Raw genomic sequence first — 23,867 nt, 5'->3', positions numbered from 1 at the left:
GCCTTATTAACGCACCCACACTTGGCGTCGGGGGAAAACCCAGTCAGGGTGTTGGTGCCGCGCCGTTGAAACCTGTAAACATGTTTGATTTTCCGGGCGTTTAGTCACTCCTCTCCGTTCCATGCAGCTTGGGAGGGCCACTCTGACCAGAAGGGTTCATTTCGCTCGACAAGCTTCTTCTGGTCGTACCGAGTTTTCGAAAGATACGGTTCAGTCGGACTTGAAACCCCGAGCGAAGCAGAGAAAAGAAAAAAAAAAGGAAACATCGTGGGAACCTGGCCCATCTCATTGGGCCCTCCATCCGGTCGTGCCATGTTGAAACGTCTGAATGCCTTCGTCCGTTCTCCTCGCACAATCGCGCGGGGGCTCGGGAAAGCCACGCGGTGCTCAATAAATGGGCAGCTGTGTCCGAACTGTTTCTCCCCCTTCCTTGAGACGAATGATACTCTGTACCCTATTGTCTATTCCATCGCATCTCAGCGCGACTCTAACCTTATGAGCCCCGGGTGCATTTTCGCATAACAACTCTGCTCACGGACACGCACACACCCGCACACACTCACACTCACACTCAGTCACACACACACACACACCAGAAAATGGGCAAGTTGGCTAGCTGGATCGCCCTGGCGGCATGGGGCGCCGGCGCCGTCTCGGGGGCAGGCCTCCACGACCTGGCGGTTCAGAGCGGGCGGCTGCTGTTCTTCGGCACGGCGACGGATATAGGCCAGTTCAACGATCTGGAGTACACGGCGCTTCTCAACGCGACGGGCGAGTTCGGCATCGTGGTGCCCGAGAACAGCATGAAGTGGGAGGTGACGGAGCCCAAGCAGAACCAGTTCGCGCTCCGTAACGCGGACGCGGTGATGGCCAGGGCGAAGGGCAACGGCCAGATGCTGCGGTGCCACACGCTCACATGGCACTCTCAGCTGCCCCAATTTGGTGAGCCTCATCTAGCCCGATCTCGTCGGACCTTGTACATGAAAGTCATTTGGGAAAAAGACACACGCACGAAAGAGTAAAAAAAAAAAGGGAAAAAAAAGGGGGAAAAAGAGAGAGAGAAAAGAAGCTGACGTTGTTGCAGTCTCCGCCGGCAAGTGGACGCGGGACACGCTCACGGCCGTCATCGAGACGCACATCTCCAACGTGGTGGGCCACTTCAAGGGCGACTGCTACTCGTGGGACGTGGTCAACGAGGCGCTCGCGGACAACGGCACGCTCCGCAACAGCGTCTTCTCGCGCGCGCTCGGCAGGGACTTCATCCCGATCTCGTTCCGGGCGGCGGCGGCGGCGGACCCGGGCGCCAAGCTGTACTACAACGACTTCGACCTCGAGTTCAACTCGGCCAAGACGGACGGCGCCGTGGGCGTCGTGCGGGACCTGCAGGCCGAGGGCGTGCGCATCGACGGGCTCGGGCTCCAGGCGCACCTCGTGGCCGGCAAGACGCCGTCGCCGCGGCTGCTGTCGACCGTGCTCGGCCGCTTCACCGGCATGGGGCTCGAGGTGGCGCTGACGGAGCTGGACATCCGCAGCAGCAAGGTGCCCGCGGACGAGGAGACGCTGCAGCAGCAGGCCGAGGACTACGCGAGCGTCGTGCAGACGTGCGTGGACCACGACAAGTGCGTCGGCGTCGTGGTGTGGCAGTTCACGGACAAGTACAGCTGGGTCCCCGGCTCGTTCCCGGGCGCGGGGGACGCGTGCCTGTTCGACAACGCGATGCAGCCCAAGCCGGCGTACGCGGCCGTGTCCAAGGTGTTGCAGCAGGCCGTGGCCAAGGCGGCGGCGGCGGCGGGGGGCGGCGGCGAGGGGAGCGCAAAGACTGCGTCGTCGTCGCCGTCGCCTCCGGTCGGTGCCGAGGCCGGGACCGGCACCGATGGCGGAGTGTCGGCAGCGTCCGTCTCCCAGCCACCTTCCGCTTCGGGAGCAGTGCGGATCGGCCCCCTGTCGGCAGCATTATTGGCCAGCTGGGTGCTCGCGGCGTCCTGGCTGGTGCTGTAATTGACTATGTGTGTGTGTGTGTGTCTGTAACGGGGGAAAAAAAAACCACACTTTATTGTACAAAGAACTCTGTAGATTCTGTAAAAGAAAAAAAGAGATTTATAATCAGAAAGCTTGCGCCTCTGGTTTGAGACGTTGGGCGTGTCAAAAGCCGTCGGCGTGTGGTGTAAGTGAGGAGTTGGATGATGTCATGTCCCTCCCTGGCCAACCAACCTCCACAATTTAAGCAAAGACCGGGGGGGAAGTCATGGTCCTGGTCCGATTTCAGACCGAGAGAGAGAAGAGGGGAGGGAAGGGGGGAACCGTATCAGAAAAGAAACAATTTCCCCCGTCGGTTGTTGATATTGTTGTTTGTTGGACTGTCTCTGCCTGCTCCAATCCCAACCCCTGCGGTTCCAACATTGTCATCAAGAAGGGGGGTCCCCGAATAGCTTCAAAGAAACAAGAGAAAGGAAAAGAAAAAGAAAAAGAAAGAGAAATGGGGCACCTGATCGCTCTACTGTCCGCCGCCGCCGTCTCCGTCGCGGGCCTGGCCCAAGCTTCCCTTCCCGGCCTGGACGAGATCCCGCCTCTCGGCCTGGGAACATGGCTCTCTGACAAGAGCAAGGTAGCCCACGCCGTGTCCTTCGCCGTCGGCGAGGCCGGCTACGACCACATCGACGCCGCCCTCATATACAGTAAGTTCCCATCGTCGCTCTCATCTCACAACACCTACCTTGCACACACACACACACACACCTCCTTTTGCTCTTCCAACTCAAACTCACCGACGCGCCCCAGGAAACGAGGACCAGACCGGCAAGGGCATCGCCGACTCGGGCGTCGCGCGCGAGAACCTCTGGATCACCAGCAAGCTCTGGAACACGGACCACCGCGCCGACCGCGCCGAGGCCGCCATCCGCAAGTCCATCGCCGACCTCGGCGTCGACTACCTCGACCTCTACCTCATCCACTGGCCCGTCGCCTTCGTCCCCGGCGACCCGGGCAACGCCCTCGACCGCGAGACCTCGCTCGTCGACACCTGGCGCGTCCTCGAGGGCTTCGTCCGCGCCAACCTCACCCGCCACATCGGCGTCTCCAACTTCGCCCGCGCCGACGTCGAGGCCGTCCTCGCCGCCGCCGAGATCCCCCCCTTCGCCCACGAGCTCGAGGCCCACCCCTACCTCCAGCAGCAGGCCTTCGTCGACTGGCACCGCGAGCGCGGCATCCGCGTCATCGCCTACGCGCCCCTCGCCAACACGAACCCCACCTACGGCGACGGCCTCCCCGCCATCCACGAGGACCCCTTCTGGCTCGCCGTCGCCGAGCGCAAGAACGTCTCCGTCTTCCAGGCCGTCCTCGCCTGGGGCGTCCAGCGCGGCACCGTCGTCATCCCCAAGAGCACAAAGGAGTCGCACATCGTCGCCAACCGCGCCGCCCTCGACGTCACCTTCGACGACGACGAGCTCCGCGAGATCGCCAAGCAGGACAAGAAGCACAGGCTGAGCAACCCGGGCAAGAAGTGGGGCGTCGACCTGTTTGCCGACCTGGACGATCCCACCAAGCTCGGAGAGGTGAGTGAGGAGCTTTGAGCGGATCACGGATCACAGGTCATGGGTCATGGGGTCATATGGGGGGGTGGGGGGTCGGCTGTTTGCACGAACTCTAGCCTTCTGCTTAGTCTAATTCTGACACGATCATCACACACGTCTCGTTTTCACCGATTCTTGATTTTTGGATGCCTCTTGAACAGCCACCGTTGGAGCATGGCTAGCCAGTCTTCTACTTTTGAAAAAATCTTCTACAATTCTTAAAAAGTCGGCGTCAGACTTTCAGGGCAAGCCGCGCCTTCACTCGACTTGGGTGCGGCGCGCGTAGTACTTCCTCCTGGCCCAGTAGAAGCCGAGGCCGACGAGCCAGAGGACAATCAGGATGAGCGCCTGCACGGGCGCGAAGATGGCGCCCCGGACCACGACGAAGCCGCTCACCAGCGCGAACACGACGGGGATCAGCACCGACGGCTTGTACGGCCGGCGCAGCTTCGGCTCGCGCACGCGGAGAACGACGGCGCCGAGCACCGTCAGGAAGAAGAAGGTATACTCGCCCAGCCCGTTGAACGTCAGGAGCGCGCGGAAGTTGCCAAACAGGATGTACAGCGCCGAGAGCACCGTCGACATCAGAAGCGCGTTGAGCGGGGCGTCCGACTTTGCCTTGCGGGGGAGAGCCGAAGACGGCTCGTCGGTCGAATCGCCGGCGGGGCTGTTGTCCTCGGACTTGAAGCCGACGCGGCCGACGAAGCCGAGGAAATCGGGGAGCCAGTTGAAGTTGGCCGCGGCCACTGTCATGCGGCCCGCGACGAACGAGTTGCCCAGCAGGGAGCCGGCGACGACGAGGCAGATGAGGACGGCGGCGGCGACGCCGAAGCCAGAGCCGAGAAGACGGTTGATGGCAGTCTGTGTGAGAAAGCAGGTTAGCACAAAGGGTCGGGATCAAAAACAAGCCAGCGCCGCGTCGACGGGCGGGCCAGGAAGAGCGCCGGCAGGAGCGGGAAACGCCGAGCCGGCGTGGCGACCGCACTCACCACTGCCACGCTATCAGTCTTGGACACGACGTCCCAGGGGAGGAGGATGTAGTAGGCCGCGTTGGCGGCAATGAAACACAGGATGATGGTCGGGACGGCCGTGTTGATGGCCAGAGGGAGCTGACGAGCGGGGTGCTGGAGCTCGGCCGTGACGTAGACGGCCTGTCATGCGTTAGCCAAAACAAAGGAAAAGGAAAGAAAAAAAAAAAGACGTTACGAAAAGGGGTCAGGGTTGAGCGCGCCTTGTCCCATCCGGAGTACGCCCACAGCGCGCCGTACAGCGCGGCCGAGTAGTACCCGAGCAAGTCCCAGGCGCCGACCTTGTCCCAGTCGACCTCGCCGCCGCCGGGCACCGTCGTCTTGCGGTTTCCGAACCACGGCTTGTCGAACCAGTCGCGGCCGCCGACGTCGCGGTCGCGGTCCGAGACCTGCAGGACGACGACAACGACGCCGGCCACCACGACGGCCAGGATGGCGGCGAACTTTGTCACGACGAACAGGTTGTTGAGGCGCGTGCTGGCCTTGGTGCTGATGCCGTTGGCGCCGTTCATGACGACAAGGACGAGGATGGAGAGCGCCTTGTGAGACGCGGCGCCGGCCTGGTCGGTGACGCCGCCGGCCGAGTAGATGCTCTCGACGAAGACGATGCTGAGGATGGCCAGGGTGGCGGGCATGACGGCCACGATCCAGGTCCAGGCGGCGAGGAAGCCAAAGACGTCGCCGTAGATGTGCATCAGGAAGGGCTGGATGCCGCCTGTGAAAGGCGGTCAGCTACAAGAGAACAGGGGGGGAGATGTTTATCGGGATCGGGTCAAAAGGACCAAAGGTGTGGACTCACCCTCACCCGGGATCGCGGTCCCCAACTCGGCCATGGTGCTCGCGCCAGTCCACGCCAGGACGCCGCCGACGAGCCACACGACCAATGCGGCGCCGGGAGACGGCACGTTGGTGTCGATGGAGCCGGGCGACGTGAAGACGCCGCTGCCAATGACGATGCTGATGACGATGGCGAAGGCCTCGAGGGCGCCGAGGTTGCGCGTGAAGGTGCCCGCCCCGCGTTCCTCGGGGATGAGCACGGGAGGCGAGGGTCCGTCGGTCCCGCCGTACTCCTCGTGGGTGTCGGCCAAGAGGGGCCGCTGCTGGGTGGCGTCTTCGGATTCGGTGTTGGACGCCATCTTCTTTCCCTTTGGTGTTTGGGCTGTCGATCGAATATGGTGGAGGATCGGAGGGGAAGGAGATGTTTGGACCGGGTGTGAGTCGTTGAGCAGGGATGGAGTTCACGGGTAAGGAAGGGTCCAAGCGCTGAGAGTCCTGAAACGACCTACTATCATCAGGTACGTCTTACGCTGTAGGTACCTAGGCAGATACCTGCGAGCGAGTCGAGCAGAGTGCTTATCTAAGCTGATAAGTATCTTATCTTATCGGAGCCATGCTAGCGTGGCATAGTACGTACTACCCTCTGACCCGTCACAAATGCCATGGGCAAATACTGTCACACCAAACATGGACATCTTCCCATTCGCCATGCGCTGATTACGATTCTGTCATTTTTACCCAAGTACACGCCAAGTCGCCTTTACTGGAACGCTGCTTTTGCCTCTGTGCCTACAACCAAGTTTGTAGTATAAGCAGAGGGAGAAGAAGAGAAAAAAAAGAGAGAGAAAAAAAAAGAGAGAGAAAAAAAAAGAGAGAGAAAAAAAAAGGAAGAAAAAAAAAAGAGGGGGTTGACCCCCATCTTATCGGAAAAGCCCAGCCACCATCATCGTGTTCCCTTCAGAAAGCGCCTCAGCTCGCGTTCGCCTCTGCTTTGCACTCACTATCCCGCGAATCCTCGGCGGAACTGGTTTGCCGCTTGACAAGGCCGTTCCTGCGCACCTGTCTGGCATATATCAACCCGCAGACGTTGCAGAGAGTCCAGAGGCCGGCGGGTCCGTTCCGCCACTGCGGGGTGCTCGTCGTCTGGCAAGACTGGCACACGAGCTCGGATGCGCGGCTCCGTTTCAGGGCCTAATCGGGGGTTTTTTTTTTCCAGTAAGCCAAAAGAGATTCCCTCATAATATTGCAAAGCATGTCGAAAGATTCCCCCAGTTGTAGTTGTGACCAACCCGGGGGATTTTTGGGGAGTAGCTGGCTGTTCTTTTGACAAGGGTGGAGGGAAGGGAAGGCGGGGGGGGGGGGTTAAGGGACCAGGCAAATACCTTTTGCGGATAGCAGTAGGACGCCGCAGAGTCCGTTCTGTGCCTCTGGCGCCTCGTTCGCCGCTCGCGTTCCCGGGAGGGGGCGACGCCTTGGAGTTTCTGCTCGGCGTCCGCGGCGCTGTCGTGGCATAGCGTCACGAGCTCGTCCACGTTGACGGCGACGTACTGGGACAGCGTGTGCGCGGCGATCAGGCCTGGGTGGCTGGCAATCACGCCGGGTATCCTGCTGCGTCTACAACCGCCCAGCAAGAAGTTGGACTGGAGCAGGCTTTGAATGTGGTCAAGTAATTCACTCGTATCAGCGTGGATCTAGATGTCATCGGCACCCGTCAGTCTGTTCAGTATTAAAGGGGAGGGGGGAGCAGGGTCAGTTGTAGTGTAATGGGCAGCTGTACCCTCTGCATGAGCTCTCCCGCCTTGAGCTGGTTCAAGGACAGCAGGGTCGAGGCGTTCGCGCGGCAGTCGCCTGTCGGTGTCTGCGGAGGCGCCGAGTCGTCGTCGTCCGATGTCCCGGACAAAACGGCGTCGGGACCTCTAGGAGTTTTCTTGTCGGCTTCAGAGTCGGAGGTTTCCATGAAGGCCTGGCTTTTTTCCGTGGGGACTGAACCGTGGAAAAAAGAGGACGACAGAGTGACAGTCGAACTTTTAGATTCGGTCGGAGAGATAAATAGATTCCAGACCACGGCAGCAGCAGGTCGGTATAGCATCTGGTTCGCTACGACTGGGTGAACATGGCACGTGTATCATGAAAGGGGAGATGGATGCTGCGAATGGTGGCAAGCGTCGAGGTGTGGCGGCGCTGGTGGACCGTGTTATCAGAACCCCCTCCCCCGCCCGAAAGGGGTCGCAACCCAGTGCATATTAGTTCCGGGACCCATGCGGAAAAAACAAGTTCCCACTGTAGGGCTGCCACAAGGGTGACAAAAATACACCGTTGCGAGTTCTCCTCAACTGGCCGTGTTCTCACATGTATAGTTCCAGGTATAACAGTTTGTGATAAGAATGGGATAAAATTAGGTAGACAATTTTTAGCTGTCTTTTGAACACAATTTTACCCACGCGTCATGTAGGAAGAATTGACTTTGGCGCTCAAACGTCACGGGGACGTGCCCAGATGCCGTTCAGGGTCCTTCGTACGCTACGCGTATTATTGAACAGCAGAGACTTTTTGGCGTCGACAAGTATTAAGCCTGGACAGAGTTACAAGGTGTTGCTTTGCTACCGGGCAGTCTACGAAACCCAAACCAAGATTCGTCTGGTTTGGCCCCAAGCAACCTTTCTTCCTCCAAAGTTCAGGTTGTGCAGTGTGCCTCAATGCTACCGAAAACGAAGGGCTCCGATTGGTAGGGACCATCACCTCGGAGGGCATACCGACATTCATTTGGCCAATCACCACTCACCAGACATGTCAAGGGCAGTGAGTCTCATACAACCACGAGGGGGATGGTGGCATGTCCATGATTCGGTAATCACAGCCAACGTCATTATTGTCCATTGCAAGGCCCATCATGGTAGTCATGAAATGCAACTCTGCCGAGTTGATGTAGTAACTACCTTACTACAGTCTACATCGCCGGACCAGACCATCCCTCGGCTGTCCTTTATACGTTGTGGTATCGGAGTCTCGCCTGCTTTTTTTTTTTCTTCCCTCAACTCCTTGGACGCCGATGCTAACCTTCACGCAAGTTTTGGTATCATGTGGTATCATGGTTATCTCAAAAAGAAAATCCCAAAAGAAATCAACCCAAAATGGTCGGACAAGTCAGACCCAAAATGATACCCGTGGTCCGATGAAACGGACCGAGAGAGGGGTAAAGAAGAAAATCAGACGACGAGAGAAAAAAAAAAAGAACAAGCAAGAAATGAGAGAAGATAACCATCTCGTCAAACACGGAGAATACGTTTATGGCCTCACGAAGTGTAGGACGGCGCCGAAACCTTCTTGCTCCTGGTGCGTCCCAGCTTCCGCATCCTCATGGCGTGGACCAGCCCGCAGACGTTGCACAGTGTGCAGGGACCGGCCGGACCGCTACGCCACTGCGGCGTGCGTCGGGTGTTGCAGGCGTGGCATACGAGCTGGGAGAGGTCATCAGTCTCGGGGCGCTGGTGCTGGGCGCGGGCGGCGCGGTAGCGCTCCTCGATGACGCGGCGGTGGTGCCGCATCCTGCGGGCGTGGTCAGAATCGCGCGTGGCGAGCGTGGCCTCGCGGCGGGAGAGGGCGATCAGCTCTCTCATATCGCCGGTGATGTCCCGCGACTGGCGCTGGACGGTGAGCAGGGCGGGGTTCCCGAGGATGGTCTTGGGGACGACGTGGCCAGCGCCGGCGGCGGGAAGGGCGCGGCACTGGAGCAGGCCCTCGATGCTGCAGACGAGGTTCTTGGCATCGCCGTGCACCTGAGGAAAAGGAAAGGCGTAAGCACTCTAATTGGAGGGATCGCCTGATGCACCTGTCACGAGGGAATGCAGAGAGTGCGAACTTACTCGTTGAATGATCTCGCCGGCTTTCAGTTGGTTCAGGGAAAGGGGCACCAGACAGCGCGCAGGGCTTTCCAAACCGCTCGAAAGACACGGTCCGATGGGGAGCATGTCAGTCGGCGGCCGAATAGGGATAGTCAGGTCGGACGTGGTTCGGACGACGGTTTGTGTTTCGGAGCAAGCCATGGGAATGGAGTGACTCGGCCGAGAAACAGAGACGGAGTTGATTCCGGTAAAAGAGGAATAGGTACGGGTAGTAATTACGGATACAGGTAGCCAAGAGAAGTGGGGCAGCGATGGAAGAGGGGACGATCCGTACTTGGGGGAATGTGGTGTAGAGATCGAGAATTCTGTGAGTGATCGGACATCGGGGGGGACGGGGCATCGGGCTTTTAAAGGGATTTTCCAATGCAATAAAGAGGGGAAGTTGCATGAGACCCTGCATTCCATTCAGTGTACGGAACGATACGTACCCGCGTGCTAGTGTAGACAGACTAGGTAGGTGCCTGTCGCGCCTGCTTACCTACAGGTCAGGTGCTTAACTGCCTGTACCTATCTACCTGAGCTATGAATATCAGTCAGCAGTAGACTTTCGACTGATGTTGTGATCGACCACTTTCTTGCCCAATCAAGCCGGGACTCGATTCTGTGCTCTCGACTCAATTGGCCGTCGGTGTGGGCGGACACCTTGCTGGTACCCCTCAACAATTGACAAGACGTTAAACTGACGTTGAGTGAACGTAGGTGTTGCGCGCAATGACACGGATTCAGAGCACCAACCGAAAAGTAATCTTGAGGTTATATACACACACATATAGACAACAATAGGTACAGTACTAGGTAAAAATTCTCGCAACAGCAATAAGGATAATCCAATGAAGAGTCGAAGAGGGGATCCGTGAATAGATCGAGGTCACTTCATAATGCACCACCAAAGGCCCTGTGTGTCAACCACCTACTATAGCTCTTGATTGGCCATCTCTATTGCTGTAGCCAGACTTTTGACTTGGTACTGTACACACACGCGCGCATATATATATAGTCATATATATATATATATAACTGTGTATCGTCTTGTACTGCAAGTCCTTCGTAATGCGGAACTTGGAAGGGATTTGTTGGACACTGCATTTCGGAAAAGCCGGCTTTGGGTGTAAGGGTTGCCAGACTATTACTGTTGCCGACCTAAGGGAGGCTGGCCTGATTCACCTGCCACGTCCAATCGAACCCAGTAGGTGAAGAGTCTGCCGGAGCTCCTTATCATCTTTGCTCAACCAATCACCGGGGAGACCAAGGTGGCGATTGTTGGTGAGCCCGATTCCCATGTGCGAGAGGGGCAATCTGTCTATATGTCCATCGCTTTCGTTCTCGCTTCCGTTCAAGGACTCTGCCGGGTTCTGCAAAGACATAGCTATACCGCTCGGCTCCGACATGTCAAGCTGCAGAACCACCAAGTTGCAACTCAACTTGAATCGTGGCATCATATGTACCTTTGCCCGTTCGCTCAACGTCATCTCACCATGTTCGTATGCATCGGTCTCACGATGATCCCCTTTGCGCTGATTCATTTGCTCCTGCCTTGGCTCGTGGAAGCCGATTCCGTCGAGGCAGGAGCGGCCGCATGACTTCTTGCTCGAGAGCGCACTTGCCTCGCTCCTGCCTACCAGTTCCTGGATTTTCACGGCAGCTCTTTCCCTTCGTTATGGACAGGGCAGGGCAGAGAAGGTTGGGTTAGGTTAAGCTTCACTTAATCAACTAGATAAAAAAATAAAAAAAGGTCCGGAGTTGATCGACTTACTGGGACAACAATCTAGTAGCATCGAGACTTCTACCTTCATCCTTATATCTTGGCAAATGTGCACGGTAAGCCACTCTAATCACAACGTTGACGCACGGAACCATCCATCTCTGACCTTTCTTTCTGCTACAAAGATCTCTCAGTCAAGCATCATGTCCCAGCTGGCCGATAAATCTCTTCGATCCGAGGGCAAAGGCATCGTCAAACCCGGCACGCAGCCCTCGAAAGATCAGTCCACCCCAGGTCGATCAGCCTACGGAGTCCCCACCATCAACGTCCTCTCCACGGCCATCTCTCGTGGAAAGCCGCCCGCCGACCAGCAGACCAGGTCCGACTTCTGTTTCGACCGGCTCCTCAGCTTCTTGCCGCACGACGAACACAAGCTGCTCCACGTCTACCGAGCGCTCGACGTGCCGTCCGCCAGACTTCGCAAATGGGCGTCCAAGGGCAGGAAGAGGCTGGGCGAGAAGGTGCTTGCGCGACTAGAGCAACAGAAGGACGCCGCGCCGGGCGAGTACCAGTTCGCCGTCGACCACCCCTATGTCTGGGGTCTCGGGAACGGCGACGTTTGGGCTAGGGCGGGCCAGGCCTACGACCACAAGCTCAAGGGCGAGCCTTTGCGTCTATCGGACAAAAAGGAGGCAGTGAAGCAGGAAGACATTCTGCGTACTGCCGCGGACGGAGCTTTATCTCCTCGACCGAACGAGACATCCAGATCTAGCAGAAAGCGGAACAGAAATGCGCTTGACGATACCACAAAGGTGCCCGGGGCACATGGTCGACACACCAAGTTCCAGAAGAAGAAGGCCGCGGGAATTGGTCCAAGTCCGCTTCGCAAGTCCTCATCTAGGTAAGCTTGATTCTTGAAACAGCAACACGCAAAAACGTCATCCAAGCTCACCAAAATTGTCCAGCAAATAGGCAGAAGCTGCTTGAATCACGTTAGTGGTGGCTTCTGCTGTCACAGCATCTGCTCTATCGAACGCTATAATCCGTTGCGATCCTAGCTTCCTGGCTCGCGTAGACACAATAGTAATGAGCCAACCGTAGCCCCAGTTTTGGTGCTACCTACATCACGAATCGTCCAAGGGATTTTGGCAGGGTGACGACGTCTTGGTGGCCTTTGGAATTGGATCTCCGACAACTGGTAGGATATACAGGCAAGAGTGTGGCGGAAGAAAAATGACCTAGAAAAAGGGAGCGAAGGAATGAGGCTGGATGGATATTTGCCGGCACATAGGATAGCGGCACAAGAGGGCTAGTAATATCTGCAAGACCGAGATAATGGTATCGGTACTCAAATTCGCAGACATTGAGCACGAGACTCTAATGCAATACGATTTCTTGGGCCGCATCAAGTATTTTTATGACAGCCTGGCCGAAGTCTGACGACAAAGATATCTAGGAACTCAAAGGTACGGATGTTGCTAGCACCCAGGGATCGCGTATATCCCCCCCCGTTTGTCAACACACCACGCGGCTGGACCACGATACCGGAACCGCATGTCCAACTCGGTGCGCACCTACATTGACCTCCCGAATCCGGCCGCTCTCTATATGAGGTCGCCATTATAAACCTAGACAAGGGCGACTGGAATAGCCAACGAGGTATCGCGCATTCGTTCCCACCGGCACAAAGGATGAAAGAAGTCGTCTGTGAGACCCTCTCTCTGTCTCCTGCGGATACGTCCAAACGACACAATTGCTTCGTAAAGGAGTGTCCTGTCCAAGCCAAAGCCGTACGACTCGGGCTGCCAACCCCCTGCAGTTCCCGTTCTCTTTCCGGCTCATGATGGTTGTAGACGCCGACAAAGGCCGCAGCTCACTCACCCTTGCTTGAAAGGCTGCAAGCGCTTGATGGTCGACTGAAGTGGAACAAACAACATTGGATCAATACCTTAATACATTCTTTCCATGCTTCGCGATGGGCTCCCTTGGCTTGCTGCTATCCGTGGAAGCTGGCGAGCCTTTCCATGTTTTTCAACCGTCAGGAGCAGGTAGATCTTGAATAAATAGCGCGCGGTCTCCCCTCCTGGCCAAACCTCACCTCACCTCTCAGCATCCCATCCATCATTAGATCTCCAGCAGGTTACAACAACAGCCGGCAAAGTTACAAAAGGAAGAGACATAAAAATAACAGCCGACATAATGGACTACCACTCAGCCGTCCTAGCCCACCCCGAGTTCCTCGCCCTCATGCAGGACACCACCCGGCTGCCGAGCGACCTCGACACCCTCAAGACGTGGTACTTCACCCGGCTCGCCTCCGACGCCGACCGCCTCGCCCTCCTCGGCGTCTACAACGCGCTCGTGTTCGATCTCGGCGTCCACTACCGCAAGGTCCACCTGTGGCTGACGAACCTCAAGCTGCACGTCGGCATCCGGCAGGCCTTCGAGGCCGACCCCTCGCGCGTGCCCGAGGCGCGCCGGGCCTGGTTCGCCGCGCACGGGCGCGCCGTCTTCCGCTGCGACCGCTTCGGCCACGACACGCCCGTCTTCCGCTTCGAGGCGCTCGAGAACCGCAAGAGGTGGCCGGCCGAGTGGAAGGGCATGCGCAAGGAGGACATCGAGCTGGCCATCGACGCCACCGAGGGCGGCATGGCCACCGGGTTCCAGAGCGAGGCCGACTGGGAGCTGTGGCTCGTCGAGATGGCGCGCCGGTGGAAGAACGGGGAGACCTACGTGCACTCGTAGTGTGGGCCGCGAACGTCTCTCTCTCTCTCTCTCTCTCTCTCTCTCTCTCTCTCTCTCCGCGGCTGTTCCTGTCTTGGGTTTCTGTAAAGTCGCGAGACGAGGGTTCTCTTTTTGGTCCGGAGAAAGAACCCCAGGGCTGTTTTGTATGTGTCGTCCACCTGAGTCTTGTCTTTTGATGGGGCTGTGAAAGAAGATGGAAAAGCTCTAGTCCTGGGTGGAATATCTATCTATAGATTATGCTGCGTAACAAAAAGTCTCGGAAAGCTGCGAACATGATTTGTTTAGGCTTATGCGACATCATATTTCCCACCACCGGGCTTTGTGGAAGGGCAGGGGAGCAAAGAGCAAGCCTGTTCAGATTGCCCTTTTGCCTGCTTCTTTTGCTAAAATGCCGTATTATCCATCACACCCTCGCCGTCCCAGGTTTCCTTTCACTTCCGGTAAGACCGCAGAAGCAAATTACCAGGCCCTCTGAGAACACGCTCACAAACGCTGTACCGTTTCTCCTAACCCGGAGAAAAGCTCGCTTCTCCACCACTACGCGAATCACCTTTTGCTCAACAGGGTCGATCACACTCTTGCTTCCACCGCAACCTCGCGGTGACTACGGGCACCATACTTCCGTGCTCCCATCCAACAGGACCCGATCAGCATGCCTTTCCATTGGCCTCCAAAGTTGCAACACCATCAGTCAGCTCTCACATGGATAGGATTTCTGCAGCAACTTGCGGAGTCTCCATTAGACTTTGTCCCGGCTCAAGGCGAATTGCTGGATATAGGCCAGGTTAGCATAGAGGAGGTAACCAGAGAGCACACGGCTTTCAGACGCTTGTCGTGTTGATATAGCAAGACCAAAAGAACACAGTCAGCAACTCGCTTCCCACAGACGATGAATCCCGCTTTTGCGTAGTTCCCGCGAAATCCTCCCCCTTCACCCCAAGTATGAACAAACACGCGTCCTAGTCGCGATGCTTCTCGGGGGTTCCCTACGCCAAAGACCTTTGCACTTATCACTCTGAACTTCAAACGTGAAAAAAAAAAAAAAAAGAATCTCGAGAGGCGGATGCTCACGTACAGGACTGGGCTTACACTCCCTCGTTCTCACGCCCTCATATCGTAAAGCCCGCGCAGTCTCCTCAAGTCTTCATAACTCCAAGCCCGCTCATATGAGCGAGGTGCCACATCACCTCAGCTACAGTTCAGCCCGGCACAACGGACAGGCAACGCCAACTCATCGTCTGTCTATACACGTCTCTTTGGACCGGGCAGCACCTGAACGTTTTTAGAAGAAGAGAAAAAAAAACAAAACCCCCCTTCCTCTGGACCTCCTTCTTTCGAGAAGTCCAGAAACCCTACTTCCTCTTTTCCTCTCCTTCCTCTCATTCATCAACACACTCCGAATTTTGCACCGCGAAGTTGCGCCAACCCCCCCTTTTGCAAACACACACACACACACACACACACTTCAACACCACATTTTGCAGTCCTAACTTGCAAAGTCATACATAACCCCCATCCTCCTCTACCGTCGCCGGAAAACATGGCGGCCAGAAAGACGGTCCCCAAAGCCACGACGGCCAGAAAGACGGTCCCCCAGACCAAGACGGCCAGAAAGACGGTCCCCAAGCCCGCAGGGACCAAGAATCCCGTGGCCAAAAGAACCACGACGGCGAGAAACACCCCGGCCAGACGCACCGCCGCCCACGCCCTCTCCGCCGCCCTCCGCAACGACGAGGTCCCCACCGACCCCCGCGTCCTCGCCGCCTTCGGCTTCGACCGCTGCTTCTCCGGCCCCGACCGCGCCCACCTGTCCATGGTCTACGCCGCCCTCATGGTCGACCTCGGCGTCCGCCCCCACGAGCTCAACAAGTGGCTCGCCGGCGCCGGCGACGGCGACGGCGACGGCAGAGGAGAGGGAGAGGTAGGCCTCAAACACGTCGGCGAACGCATCCGCGCCCGCTTCGCCGCCGCCAAGCCCGGCCGCCTCCGCCCCGGCCCCCACCTCGCCTGGTTCCGGGACCACCAGTACGTCTGGGACGACGACGCCCCCGGCCGCGCCAAGGCCGAGGCCGCCGCTCGCCGCATGATCAACAAGAACCTCGCCGCGCTGCGCAAGAAGGTCAAGAAGGGCGAGCGGGACGAGGTCTTTGACTGGTGGTCCTGATATCTCATTGGGGGTCGAGGGGTGTCTTCTTGCCTGCTTCGCGGGCCAAGTGACTACGGGGTCGAGAACTTGGTGAGCTTTTGGATCCCTCCTCGCGTATATGCATCTGACTACTGGACTAACACACGCCCGCATTACCCTAGTGATCTTGGAATTGTATTTGACCAGGCTTCGTTTCACTCGACGTGCCTTTTCTGCTTTCATCGCCCTCCTTCGTCAATATCCCATGTTTCCGCGGCACCAGCGACACCTACTATCGAGATTCTGTTCCCGGATGTCGCGCCGCTGATGGTCCATTCGACCACTCCTTGGGGCTGTATCGCTAGAGCTTGACGGTGGACTCGTTGGAAAACAACCGGTTTGGATGGGAGGGGAGGGGGGAATATTTGCTAATAGGATCATCATCAGGCTTGGGAGTGTTCGGGGGGAATTGTAGGCCAGCACGGCCCATGTTTCGTTTCGTCAGCTTGATAACATCACAGCCTTACCGGTAGGAATAGACCAGTCTGGTAATAGGAATACACGGCCCGTTTCTCATCCAACCCACCCCCATGACATCCTGTCATTAACGATCCACGATTCCGATACTCAGAGGAACGGGGAAAGAAGCTTCCTAGCAGAGGGCTGACCCTACGCGTGCGTGCCGCCGGCCCCAGTCTCGATATCTGAATGTGCGCAGACTCACAGATGCAGCCAACTTCCCGTCCCCTTCTGCCTTTGTACAAATGTTTATGAGACACCTGACTCACCGCAACGGTTACCCTTTTCCATCGACTGCTCCTCTATGTTTTTGGATACAGCAAAATAGCAACGCTTATGGACCGGACCATCCATCAATCCCATGCGCCGACTTACCCAAAACAAGTCTAATAACTCTGGCCAGCTGTCCTGCACAGTCCAACAAAATGGGTATCGATTTCACCATATCCAAAACATTCGCAACTCCTATCGCATCATGTATGCCTTTCCCTATCTTTACTTACCTAATTATGTCATCGTCGTACCCGGACAATTTCCACGAAATTACGAGACCCCCTTCGTCTCCAGGATCTTGCTAAGCTCTTTCAACCGCACAGGTTTCGTAAGGAATAAGTCGATGCCACTGGCAAACGCCTCTTGCTGCGCGCTCGCTGACGCAAGGCCCGTGAGCGCAAAGATGTGGCAGCGCGTTAGGCCCTGCTCCATCTCGAGGGCGCGGATACGGCGCGTCGCCTCGAATCCATCCATGATGGGCATCGAGATGTCCATGAGAACAAACTGGAACCCCCCACCAGCCTTGCGGAATATATCCAGGGCTTCTCGTCCGTCCGTGGCATTCTGAAACTCATACCCCAGTTTCTTCATGTAGGATGCTAGTATCTTCAGATTGAGCGCATTGTCATCCACCAACAGGAACTTTTGTCGACTTTTACGGTCTTTTCTCGATCGCTCGCCGCTTTTGGAGTCCGAGGCGGGTGTTTGCTCTCGCTTCGGTCGATCTGGAAGCGCGATATCCTCTGCAGCACCCGACACATGACTTTCCTTGGATCCCTCTGTTTGGCTGTCCTCGCCGAGCCCCGATGCCTTTGCCTGGTCGCTACCTCCGTGCTTGTCGGGCTTCGACTCGTCCTCACTGGGAAGTTCCGGCAGAGCCTCCGTGCTTCCTACGTTGGCACTGCTCCCTATGCCTTGACCGGTAGGTGCAGCATCGTTGAGGTTTGACCGATTCTCACTCGTCAGAGATAATTGTGTAGGCGTCGGAATGGCACCAGCCTGTGTTCGAGTCCACCGTCTTAAGCTCAGCAGCAAGACCTTGGCCAGCTTTCTCGGGCCAATGCTGAACGAAATGTCAGTGCGGCATAATGTGACGTGAGCGTAGAAAACTTACGGCTGCGAGATGAACTCGAAGAAAACGCGCGTGCCATTGAACCGCGGCGATGTCGCTAGCTGCCGCGCAATCAGAGCGTTCCGACAAATTACCACGACGGGTGTGGATATCGCGCCTTGGCGTCGTTCAGACAGGAGCCGATTCAGGTGTCGTTCATTGGATAAGACCAAGTCGGGGAGGAGCTGTTCCTCCGAAGCTTGGCCAATGATGTGCATTTTGAGCCACTCCCTGCAGATTTTCGCCACCAACTCGCCCTCGCTTGGCGTGTGGCTCGACAAGTCGCCAACCGACTGAACTCCGTAGTCATCTGGAAAGCCGAGGAGCTTAACTCGGAGACCTCCGAGCTCGCTCACGGATGCCTGGAAGTCGTCAAAACCAACGGTGCCTGTATGGCCGATTCCTGGCGATGTCAGGACAGCAGCCTGCAGTGGGAGCTGCACCGTCACTCTGGTCCCACGGCCAACCTTGCTCCAAACTTGGATGGACCCGCGCAGCTTAGCGACGATCTGATTAACCAAGCTTAGGCCCAGGCCAGTTCCGGCAGACAGGTTATCTTCCTGCGCAAAAGGAGAGAAGAGATGATTTCGAAGGTAGTCCTCGCTAATGCCTCGCCCAGAATCTACCACATCGATCTGGATCTTGGCGGCGTCCGAGGGGCCCTCCTCCTTCTTCTTTATCTGAGACACGCAGACATTGACGAACCCCTTGCTCGTGTACTTTAGTGAGTTGCCCAGCAGATTCATTATGATCCGCCGGATCGCGCCAGGCTGAGTATGGTAGCGCCATGATGCCGCAGGACTGACGTCGAACGTCACAGACACGTCGCCTAGGACGAGCTCCAAGTCACCGAGTTTGTCTGTTCCCGAAGCCATGTCTTCCATCGCCTGCATGCTGTCAAGCCTGCGTATCGCACTCGAATCCGCGTGCTGGCCCGGTCGGTTGCTGGCCAGCTGGGCAACAGACACCCGTTGGTAGCTGAACCCGGCGCAGATGCTCTCAACGACCTCTTCAGCTAGAACATCAACGTCCACGTTGGATGTAATGCTCATCATGCCGGACTCGATGCTAATCTTCTGGTCACGGTTCCTGAGACCTCTGTCGCCGACCTCAGCAGTGCTGCTTCGACGCTTCGACGGGCCGATGAAGTTGTTGATCTTGCTCCAGTCCAGAAGGTGATCAATGGTCTCCAAGAGGGTGCGTCCGCAATTCTCGATCGATACGAGCGTTTCGCCCTGAAATGCATCTAGGGGCGTATCGTGAAGCAATTCCAAGCCGAGGATGATACCGTGCAGCGGCGATCTGAGTTCGTGAGAAAGGGAGCTCAGGAGGTCCGTCTTGGCTTTGTCCACCAGCATCGAGTCGAGGCGATGAACTTCGGACATTATGGCCGCCGCAAACGCCCGGAGATAGCTGAGCTCACCCTCAATGGTGAGAACCCGCGTGGGGGTTTTGGTGCAGACGAAACCCCCGGCGTGCCAACGTTGCTTCTGGGCGTTCCAAAGGGGGACCAGCGCAATGCTCCGCGCGCCCGAGAAGATACCGCCGAGAAGCTTTCCTTCGTTGCGCCTCGAAAACGGATTCTTGGGTCGCCTGCGACTTTTACGTTTGTTTTCAGTCGGTGTTAGTGGAGACTCGGGTGTATTATCAACGGGCGTCTGCACGACCAAGCTGTGATCGTCGCCAGAAAAGTCGCTGGACTGGATGGTACCGTTCTCGTCGAAATTGAATATCTTGCCCTCAGGATAGCGTCGTAGTAGCTTGGCGAGAAACTTCTCGGATATGGAGGACTGGCTTTGGGAAGGCAGGTCACCGTCGATGCTTGATACGGCCGAGCTTGAGAAACCCAACACGCGACAGGTGGCTTCTTCGCGGCTGACGGAACTATGGTCACTGCCCCCTGTGCCTGAGCTACTCCTTTCGTCGCTCGACGACGACGGCGATTTGGCTCCCGTCGACGTGACATGGACAGATTTGGATTCGGATAAGCCACCAAACGAGCCAATAGTGGCATCCAAGAACAAGACGCTCTCGACCTCGATGGCTTCACGAACGATGTTGGATGCCTTTGAGAAGATGTGGAGCAGCTGAGATTCGTGAGAGTCCCTATCTTCGTGCACTGAGCCGTCTGGAGCGGTTCGAGCGCTTGTCAAGGACTCGCCGGAGACAGACGGCACAAACGCTTCATCGCCCGTCTGCCGATGGGTCCCTGTCGCCTTCAGGTACTGTCTCGATTCCCTCCAATCACTCAGAGATGCTTCTAGCTGTTGAGGGGAAGCATTGGCTGTGACCAATTCGTCTTCCTGCTGGATGTGCTGCTGGTTCTTGTTGAGACCGCCTTCGAGGGAGGGGTGGTCGTAGAATGAACTCGGGTTATTCCCCAGCCTCCAACCAGACATGGTGCTCTTGCCTTCGATGAAACTACCGACGCCGCGGACCATTCTATCGGCACGTCGATGGTCGTCTTTGTTACGTTTCGCGTCCAGATAGTCGACAATGACGAGGGAAATGTCCTGCATGAGGCGCGTCGATACGTCGTCGAGCCCCTCGCGAGAGGTATCCCCAAGCACGGCAAAGACGCCGATATTGATGCCCTTTTGTGAACGGAGGGGCACACCGGCATAGAAGCGGTTCGCTGGTGAATTGAGACAGAGGTGTCTTCCTGCCGTCCTGGGGTCTTTTGAAAGATCGGGGATCACTGTCACTGGCAGTTCGGCGTTCTGCCAAGACGCGTGATCAGAGGGCTCCGGGGCGGAGAGGACAAGCTCGCACATACCAGAGGAGCGCGGCAGGGCTGTACCGGAGAGCAGCAGATGCTCCCCAGGACCAAGACCTATGGGCTTGGTTTTGGGCGTCAGCGACAGAGACGGGGTGGCCTCGGCAACAATGTACTGATACTTGGTGTCAAACAGCGAGATGAGAGCACGGCTGGCATTGAGCCGTAGAACGCCGAGCTCTGCAAAGGCTGTCAGGGCTGGGTCCGGGGAGGAGCGCAGCTCTGCTGGCGGAATCAAGTTGGTGGCATCGTTGTAGGTAGCTTGGGAAATGAGGGAGGAGTCGTATCTGGTGACTGGTCAGCATCGACAATGCTGAGAGGCGCGTAGGTCCGAACATAGTGGAGGGCATCGGAATACGGGACGGTGGGAATGGAGCGGGGCGGGGCGGAGGGTGACGGGTGGTTCGGACAGGCAAGAAAAGGAGGATTACCAACCTAAAGGTCTCTCGCTCACGGCGGTTTTCCGACACGGTCTGGGCACGGGAATGATCGGCCATGGGAGGAGATGGGGCTCCTTTGCCGTGGAAGCCAACGACTGGCAGGTTGGAGACGATATCTCGACCTAGTCAGGGATACTCGACCGAAGGTTAAGCAGTGGCGCAGCAGGCGAGGCACCGAGCTACGATGCGCAATGGGTTAGCATCAGGCATTATGATGAGGACGAGGGCGGCGAAGACAACTGGCTGCTGACAAGTCCGATTTCGTACCGGACAAGAGCAACAGTCTGGCGGCGGCCGGAGAATGAACAAGGACGTCGACGAGGAGTCAAGGCAAATGGATGCGGGGCTGACAGCAGAATTGGAGAAGCCACCACCAGAGCTCCTCGCGGCGGTACATCTGGAGATGGCTGGGATCGGTAGCTACGCCATATCGTGTTGCCCTCGACAGCAAGGGCGATTCTGTCGCGGGCAGGGTAGAGAAGAAGCAAGCGAACGCAGGGGCGCAAAGAGCACATCCCAAGGTAATTCAAAGGGCACAAGATCGGGTGTACTCACCCACTGACGGTGAAGGCGATCTCGGATGAGAATGTCGCGCCTAGATCATGGCGGCAGAGGAGAGGAAGGGAGGAGGAGACGACAAAAGGAGAAGCCCGATGGGGAGAGAAGGCGTATCGTATCGTAGTCGCAATCGAGCAGCACGAGGGCAAGGTGGAGGCTGGGAATACTACGCGGCGCAAAAAAAGCGATGGGTAGTCGTTGATGCAGTTTGGAAGAAACATGCATGCATGTGGCGATGTTGAGAGGGACTCGAGTCACAGCGGCAGCAGCAGCAGCAGTAAGTGCAAGAGCAAGCAACAACAGCCAAGAGAGCAAGAGCAAAGGGAGGGGCGAGTGGCGAGAGGAGGGGCAGCAGCAGCAGGAAAAAGCAGGTGCACCAACCTCTTCCGGGCCTGAGCTCTTGCCTTTGCCATGAGGCCGACCCGGGACGGCCCCACCTGACATGAGACGCCTGCTTATCGATTGGCCCATAATGAGTGGGGTCGTACAGTGCGATCGTGAGATCAGGGATGCCCTGGGAACGCTTTTTCGATATGTTTTGCCATGTTGGGCTGATGGAAATTTTCAAATAGCGAAGGTGGCGTCCTGCCAGTCTGGACCTTATCTGCCAACCCAGAGAAGTGGGCCTCTGAGTGTACAGTGCGCAATACAGTGTTCTCTTCATCCAGTGTATACAGTTCTTACATCAGCATGCTCAAAAGCTGAAGGGACAGGACATGGGCATTTGTGCATCTTGATTGCCCCCCCTGTCATGTCTCTTGCTTACCTGGGCTTTCTTACCTTACCTTACCTACAGTAGATCCTTTGGCACCTTACCTACAAGCGCTCTACACTAGCTACCCCCTAGTTTGCTACATACGGCAGTAGTCATCGTGCAAATAATGTAGAATCTATAGTCAGGGTGCCTACATAGTAGTGGGAGGAGGTATGCAAATTCCATCTGTCGATTTTATTCTACTAAAGGTAGATTCATTCCGTTAATTCTAATTCTCCTCTGTAGCTAAACCGTTGCCTGCACCAGCCAGTTATCAAACCCGCCGACTCTGGTCTAGCCCCTAAAATGCATGGATTGCGCCTGACCATGACTCAGAGTAGACAAGCGGCACCGGGTCGTTGTCTGGTGATGCCACCACTCCCTTCTCCCCCTTAGGTATTAGGCATTGCGGGCTGTACGTAGTGTGTGTATGTGTGTGTATGTGTGTGGGTGTGGGTGTGTACAGTTTGCATGTCTGCCCTAAGTGCTCCGTACCGTCTGGCTCAAACATTATGCGATTTATGAAATTGTGCCTCATCGTCGCATCGGATATGGGGAGCAACCTGAAAGCAGGCTTTTGCCAGGATCCGGAACACTTTCCGGGCAGCCAACCCAGGGCATCGAGACCATCAAGATGCTGTGCTTCTGGCCACGGACACGACCACATACCTAATCTACTAGGCTATCCAGTGTGTGTAATTAAGGGCAAAATTTCCCTCTTACCCTCTTGCGACCTCTTCGCCAGTTTCTTTGCTCAAATTGTGTTGTGCAAATGCCAAAGAATCGCATCTCTCCGCCGCGGGGTTTTTTCCCGTCCATTTGGTTCGCACATACCTAAGGATCGGATGAGATTATGGCCCAGTCCAGACCACACTGCTCTAACAGTTAACCCTCGAGGTAGGTAGGTAAATAGATACCTCTTACCTTAGGCACCCACCTCGAGGTACCTTGGTGCTGCCGCTCATCACGTGCATCCACTTTGTGTGCTCTCGTCACCGGAGAATGGAAGGTACTGTATACTAATTACCTATCTAGGCGAGTAGGTAATACCTACCAAGCTGATACCTACGTAACGAGGAAGGTGCAGGCCCAGGCTGCCGTTTTCCCCTACACGCACAGTTTGCCATTCTTCACCATCCCATTTCGACTTGTCATCATTCCCCCTCGCCGCTCTCTGGTTACGTAAGCGGGGTGATTCAACATGCCAAACGCCAACAAGGCGAACTATTCCAGCCAGCCGACGACCAACGCAGATATCGGCATCATCTCGGGATTATCGTATACCATTGGACAGTGAGATAAGGCGGCGACAGTCTGAACGTCGTTGATGTCGGCTAAGCAACCATTTCACAGGAACAGGATACCCATCATTCGATGCTTTTCTCTCTCCCGTTCCAAGACTTCCTTCTTCCACCTCCTTCTATATCTACCTAGTGTAGGTACCGCTCCTTCTGCTCAGCCTTGCTCGCCGGTTTCAATCTCTCCTGTCTTGAAAAGGTTTTCAAAGTCGTCTCATCGATATTGACGACCCTGCTGAGGCGGTGCAGTTTGACAGACGGGTGGCGAGTCCCTCGAACCGACCGCCCGA

The 23,867-nt window shown here is 56.6% G+C and overlaps 11 protein-coding genes across 11 annotated transcripts; 7 read left to right on the top strand and 4 right to left on the bottom strand.

The window, feature by feature from the left end:
• Positions 1–599: 599 nt before the first annotated feature.
• Positions 600–2,003, top strand: LY79DRAFT_690066 (family 10 glycosyl hydrolase; the record flags this gene model as incomplete). Its single annotated transcript, XM_060564726.1, has 2 exons — positions 600–942; positions 1,085–2,003. 2 exons carry the CDS (start codon positions 600–602, stop codon positions 1,996–1,998), a joined length of 1,257 nt encoding a protein of 418 aa, XP_060412443.1. The 3' UTR covers positions 1,999–2,003.
• A 473-nt stretch (positions 2,004–2,476) lies between these two features.
• LY79DRAFT_518918 (aldo/keto reductase) lies at positions 2,477–3,569 on the top strand (the record flags this gene model as incomplete). The annotated part of the gene is made up of 2 exons (XM_060555079.1): positions 2,477–2,675; positions 2,779–3,569. 2 exons carry the CDS (start codon positions 2,477–2,479, stop codon positions 3,567–3,569), a joined length of 990 nt encoding a protein of 329 aa, XP_060412442.1.
• Positions 3,570–3,827: 258 nt separating this feature from the next.
• LY79DRAFT_671022 (amino acid/polyamine transporter I) lies at positions 3,828–5,733 on the bottom strand (the record flags this gene model as incomplete). The annotated part of the gene is made up of 4 exons (XM_060563860.1): positions 3,828–4,430; positions 4,559–4,720; positions 4,771–5,312; positions 5,397–5,733. 4 exons carry the CDS (start codon positions 5,731–5,733, stop codon positions 3,828–3,830), a joined length of 1,644 nt encoding a protein of 547 aa, XP_060412441.1.
• Positions 5,734–6,204: 471 nt separating this feature from the next.
• LY79DRAFT_558511 (uncharacterized protein) lies at positions 6,205–7,558 on the bottom strand. The gene is made up of 3 exons (XM_060558188.1): positions 7,152–7,558; positions 6,757–7,065; positions 6,205–6,565 (listed from the first exon to the last, which is right to left on the bottom strand). The coding sequence occupies exons 1-3, from the start codon at positions 7,461–7,463 to the stop codon at positions 6,344–6,346; spliced, it is 843 nt and encodes a 280-aa protein (XP_060412440.1). The 5' UTR covers positions 7,464–7,558; the 3' UTR covers positions 6,205–6,343.
• On the top strand, positions 7,559–8,618 carry LY79DRAFT_558509 (uncharacterized protein). Its single transcript, XM_060558187.1, has one exon. The coding sequence runs from the start codon at positions 7,871–7,873 to the stop codon at positions 8,531–8,533; it is 663 nt and encodes a 220-aa protein (XP_060412439.1). The 5' UTR covers positions 7,559–7,870; the 3' UTR covers positions 8,534–8,618.
• Positions 8,619–8,625: 7 nt separating this feature from the next.
• Positions 8,626–9,755, bottom strand: LY79DRAFT_558508 (uncharacterized protein). The gene is made up of 2 exons (XM_060558186.1): positions 9,238–9,755; positions 8,626–9,150 (listed from the first exon to the last, which is right to left on the bottom strand). Exons 1-2 carry the CDS (start codon positions 9,679–9,681, stop codon positions 8,668–8,670), a joined length of 927 nt encoding a protein of 308 aa, XP_060412438.1. The 5' UTR covers positions 9,682–9,755; the 3' UTR covers positions 8,626–8,667.
• Positions 9,756–11,071: 1,316 nt separating this feature from the next.
• On the top strand, positions 11,072–12,378 carry LY79DRAFT_635091 (uncharacterized protein). Its single transcript, XM_060562250.1, has 2 exons — positions 11,072–11,879; positions 11,944–12,378. The coding sequence occupies exons 1-2, from the start codon at positions 11,086–11,088 to the stop codon at positions 11,948–11,950; spliced, it is 801 nt and encodes a 266-aa protein (XP_060412437.1). The 5' UTR covers positions 11,072–11,085; the 3' UTR covers positions 11,951–12,378.
• Positions 12,379–13,177: 799 nt separating this feature from the next.
• On the top strand, positions 13,178–13,723 carry LY79DRAFT_518694 (uncharacterized protein; the record flags this gene model as incomplete). Its single annotated transcript, XM_060555057.1, has 1 exon — positions 13,178–13,723. One exon carries the CDS (start codon positions 13,178–13,180, stop codon positions 13,721–13,723), a length of 546 nt encoding a protein of 181 aa, XP_060412436.1.
• A 1,540-nt stretch (positions 13,724–15,263) lies between these two features.
• On the top strand, positions 15,264–15,887 carry LY79DRAFT_671017 (uncharacterized protein; the record flags this gene model as incomplete). The annotated part of the gene is made up of 1 exon (XM_060563859.1): positions 15,264–15,887. One exon carries the CDS (start codon positions 15,264–15,266, stop codon positions 15,885–15,887), a length of 624 nt encoding a protein of 207 aa, XP_060412435.1.
• Positions 15,888–16,910: 1,023 nt separating this feature from the next.
• Positions 16,911–21,024, bottom strand: LY79DRAFT_671016 (hsp90-like protein; the record flags this gene model as incomplete). The annotated part of the gene is made up of 3 exons (XM_060563858.1): positions 16,911–17,703; positions 17,755–20,814; positions 20,963–21,024. 3 exons carry the CDS (start codon positions 21,022–21,024, stop codon positions 16,911–16,913), a joined length of 3,915 nt encoding a protein of 1,304 aa, XP_060412434.1.
• Positions 21,025–22,514: 1,490 nt separating this feature from the next.
• Positions 22,515–23,250, top strand: LY79DRAFT_267752 (uncharacterized protein). The gene has a single exon (XM_060551995.1). It carries the CDS (start codon positions 22,720–22,722, stop codon positions 23,182–23,184), a length of 465 nt encoding a protein of 154 aa, XP_060412433.1. The 5' UTR covers positions 22,515–22,719; the 3' UTR covers positions 23,185–23,250.
• The last annotated feature ends 617 nt before the right edge of the window (positions 23,251–23,867 follow it).

This window comes from Colletotrichum navitas (genome assembly GCF_030913465.1).
Source record: "Colletotrichum navitas strain CBS 125086 chromosome Unknown LY79scaffold_44, whole genome shotgun sequence".
Lineage (NCBI taxonomy): Eukaryota > Fungi > Ascomycota > Sordariomycetes > Glomerellales > Glomerellaceae > Colletotrichum > Colletotrichum navitas.
The sequence above is the reverse complement of the archived record's forward strand: the minus strand, read 5'-3'. Positions and strand labels throughout refer to the sequence as shown.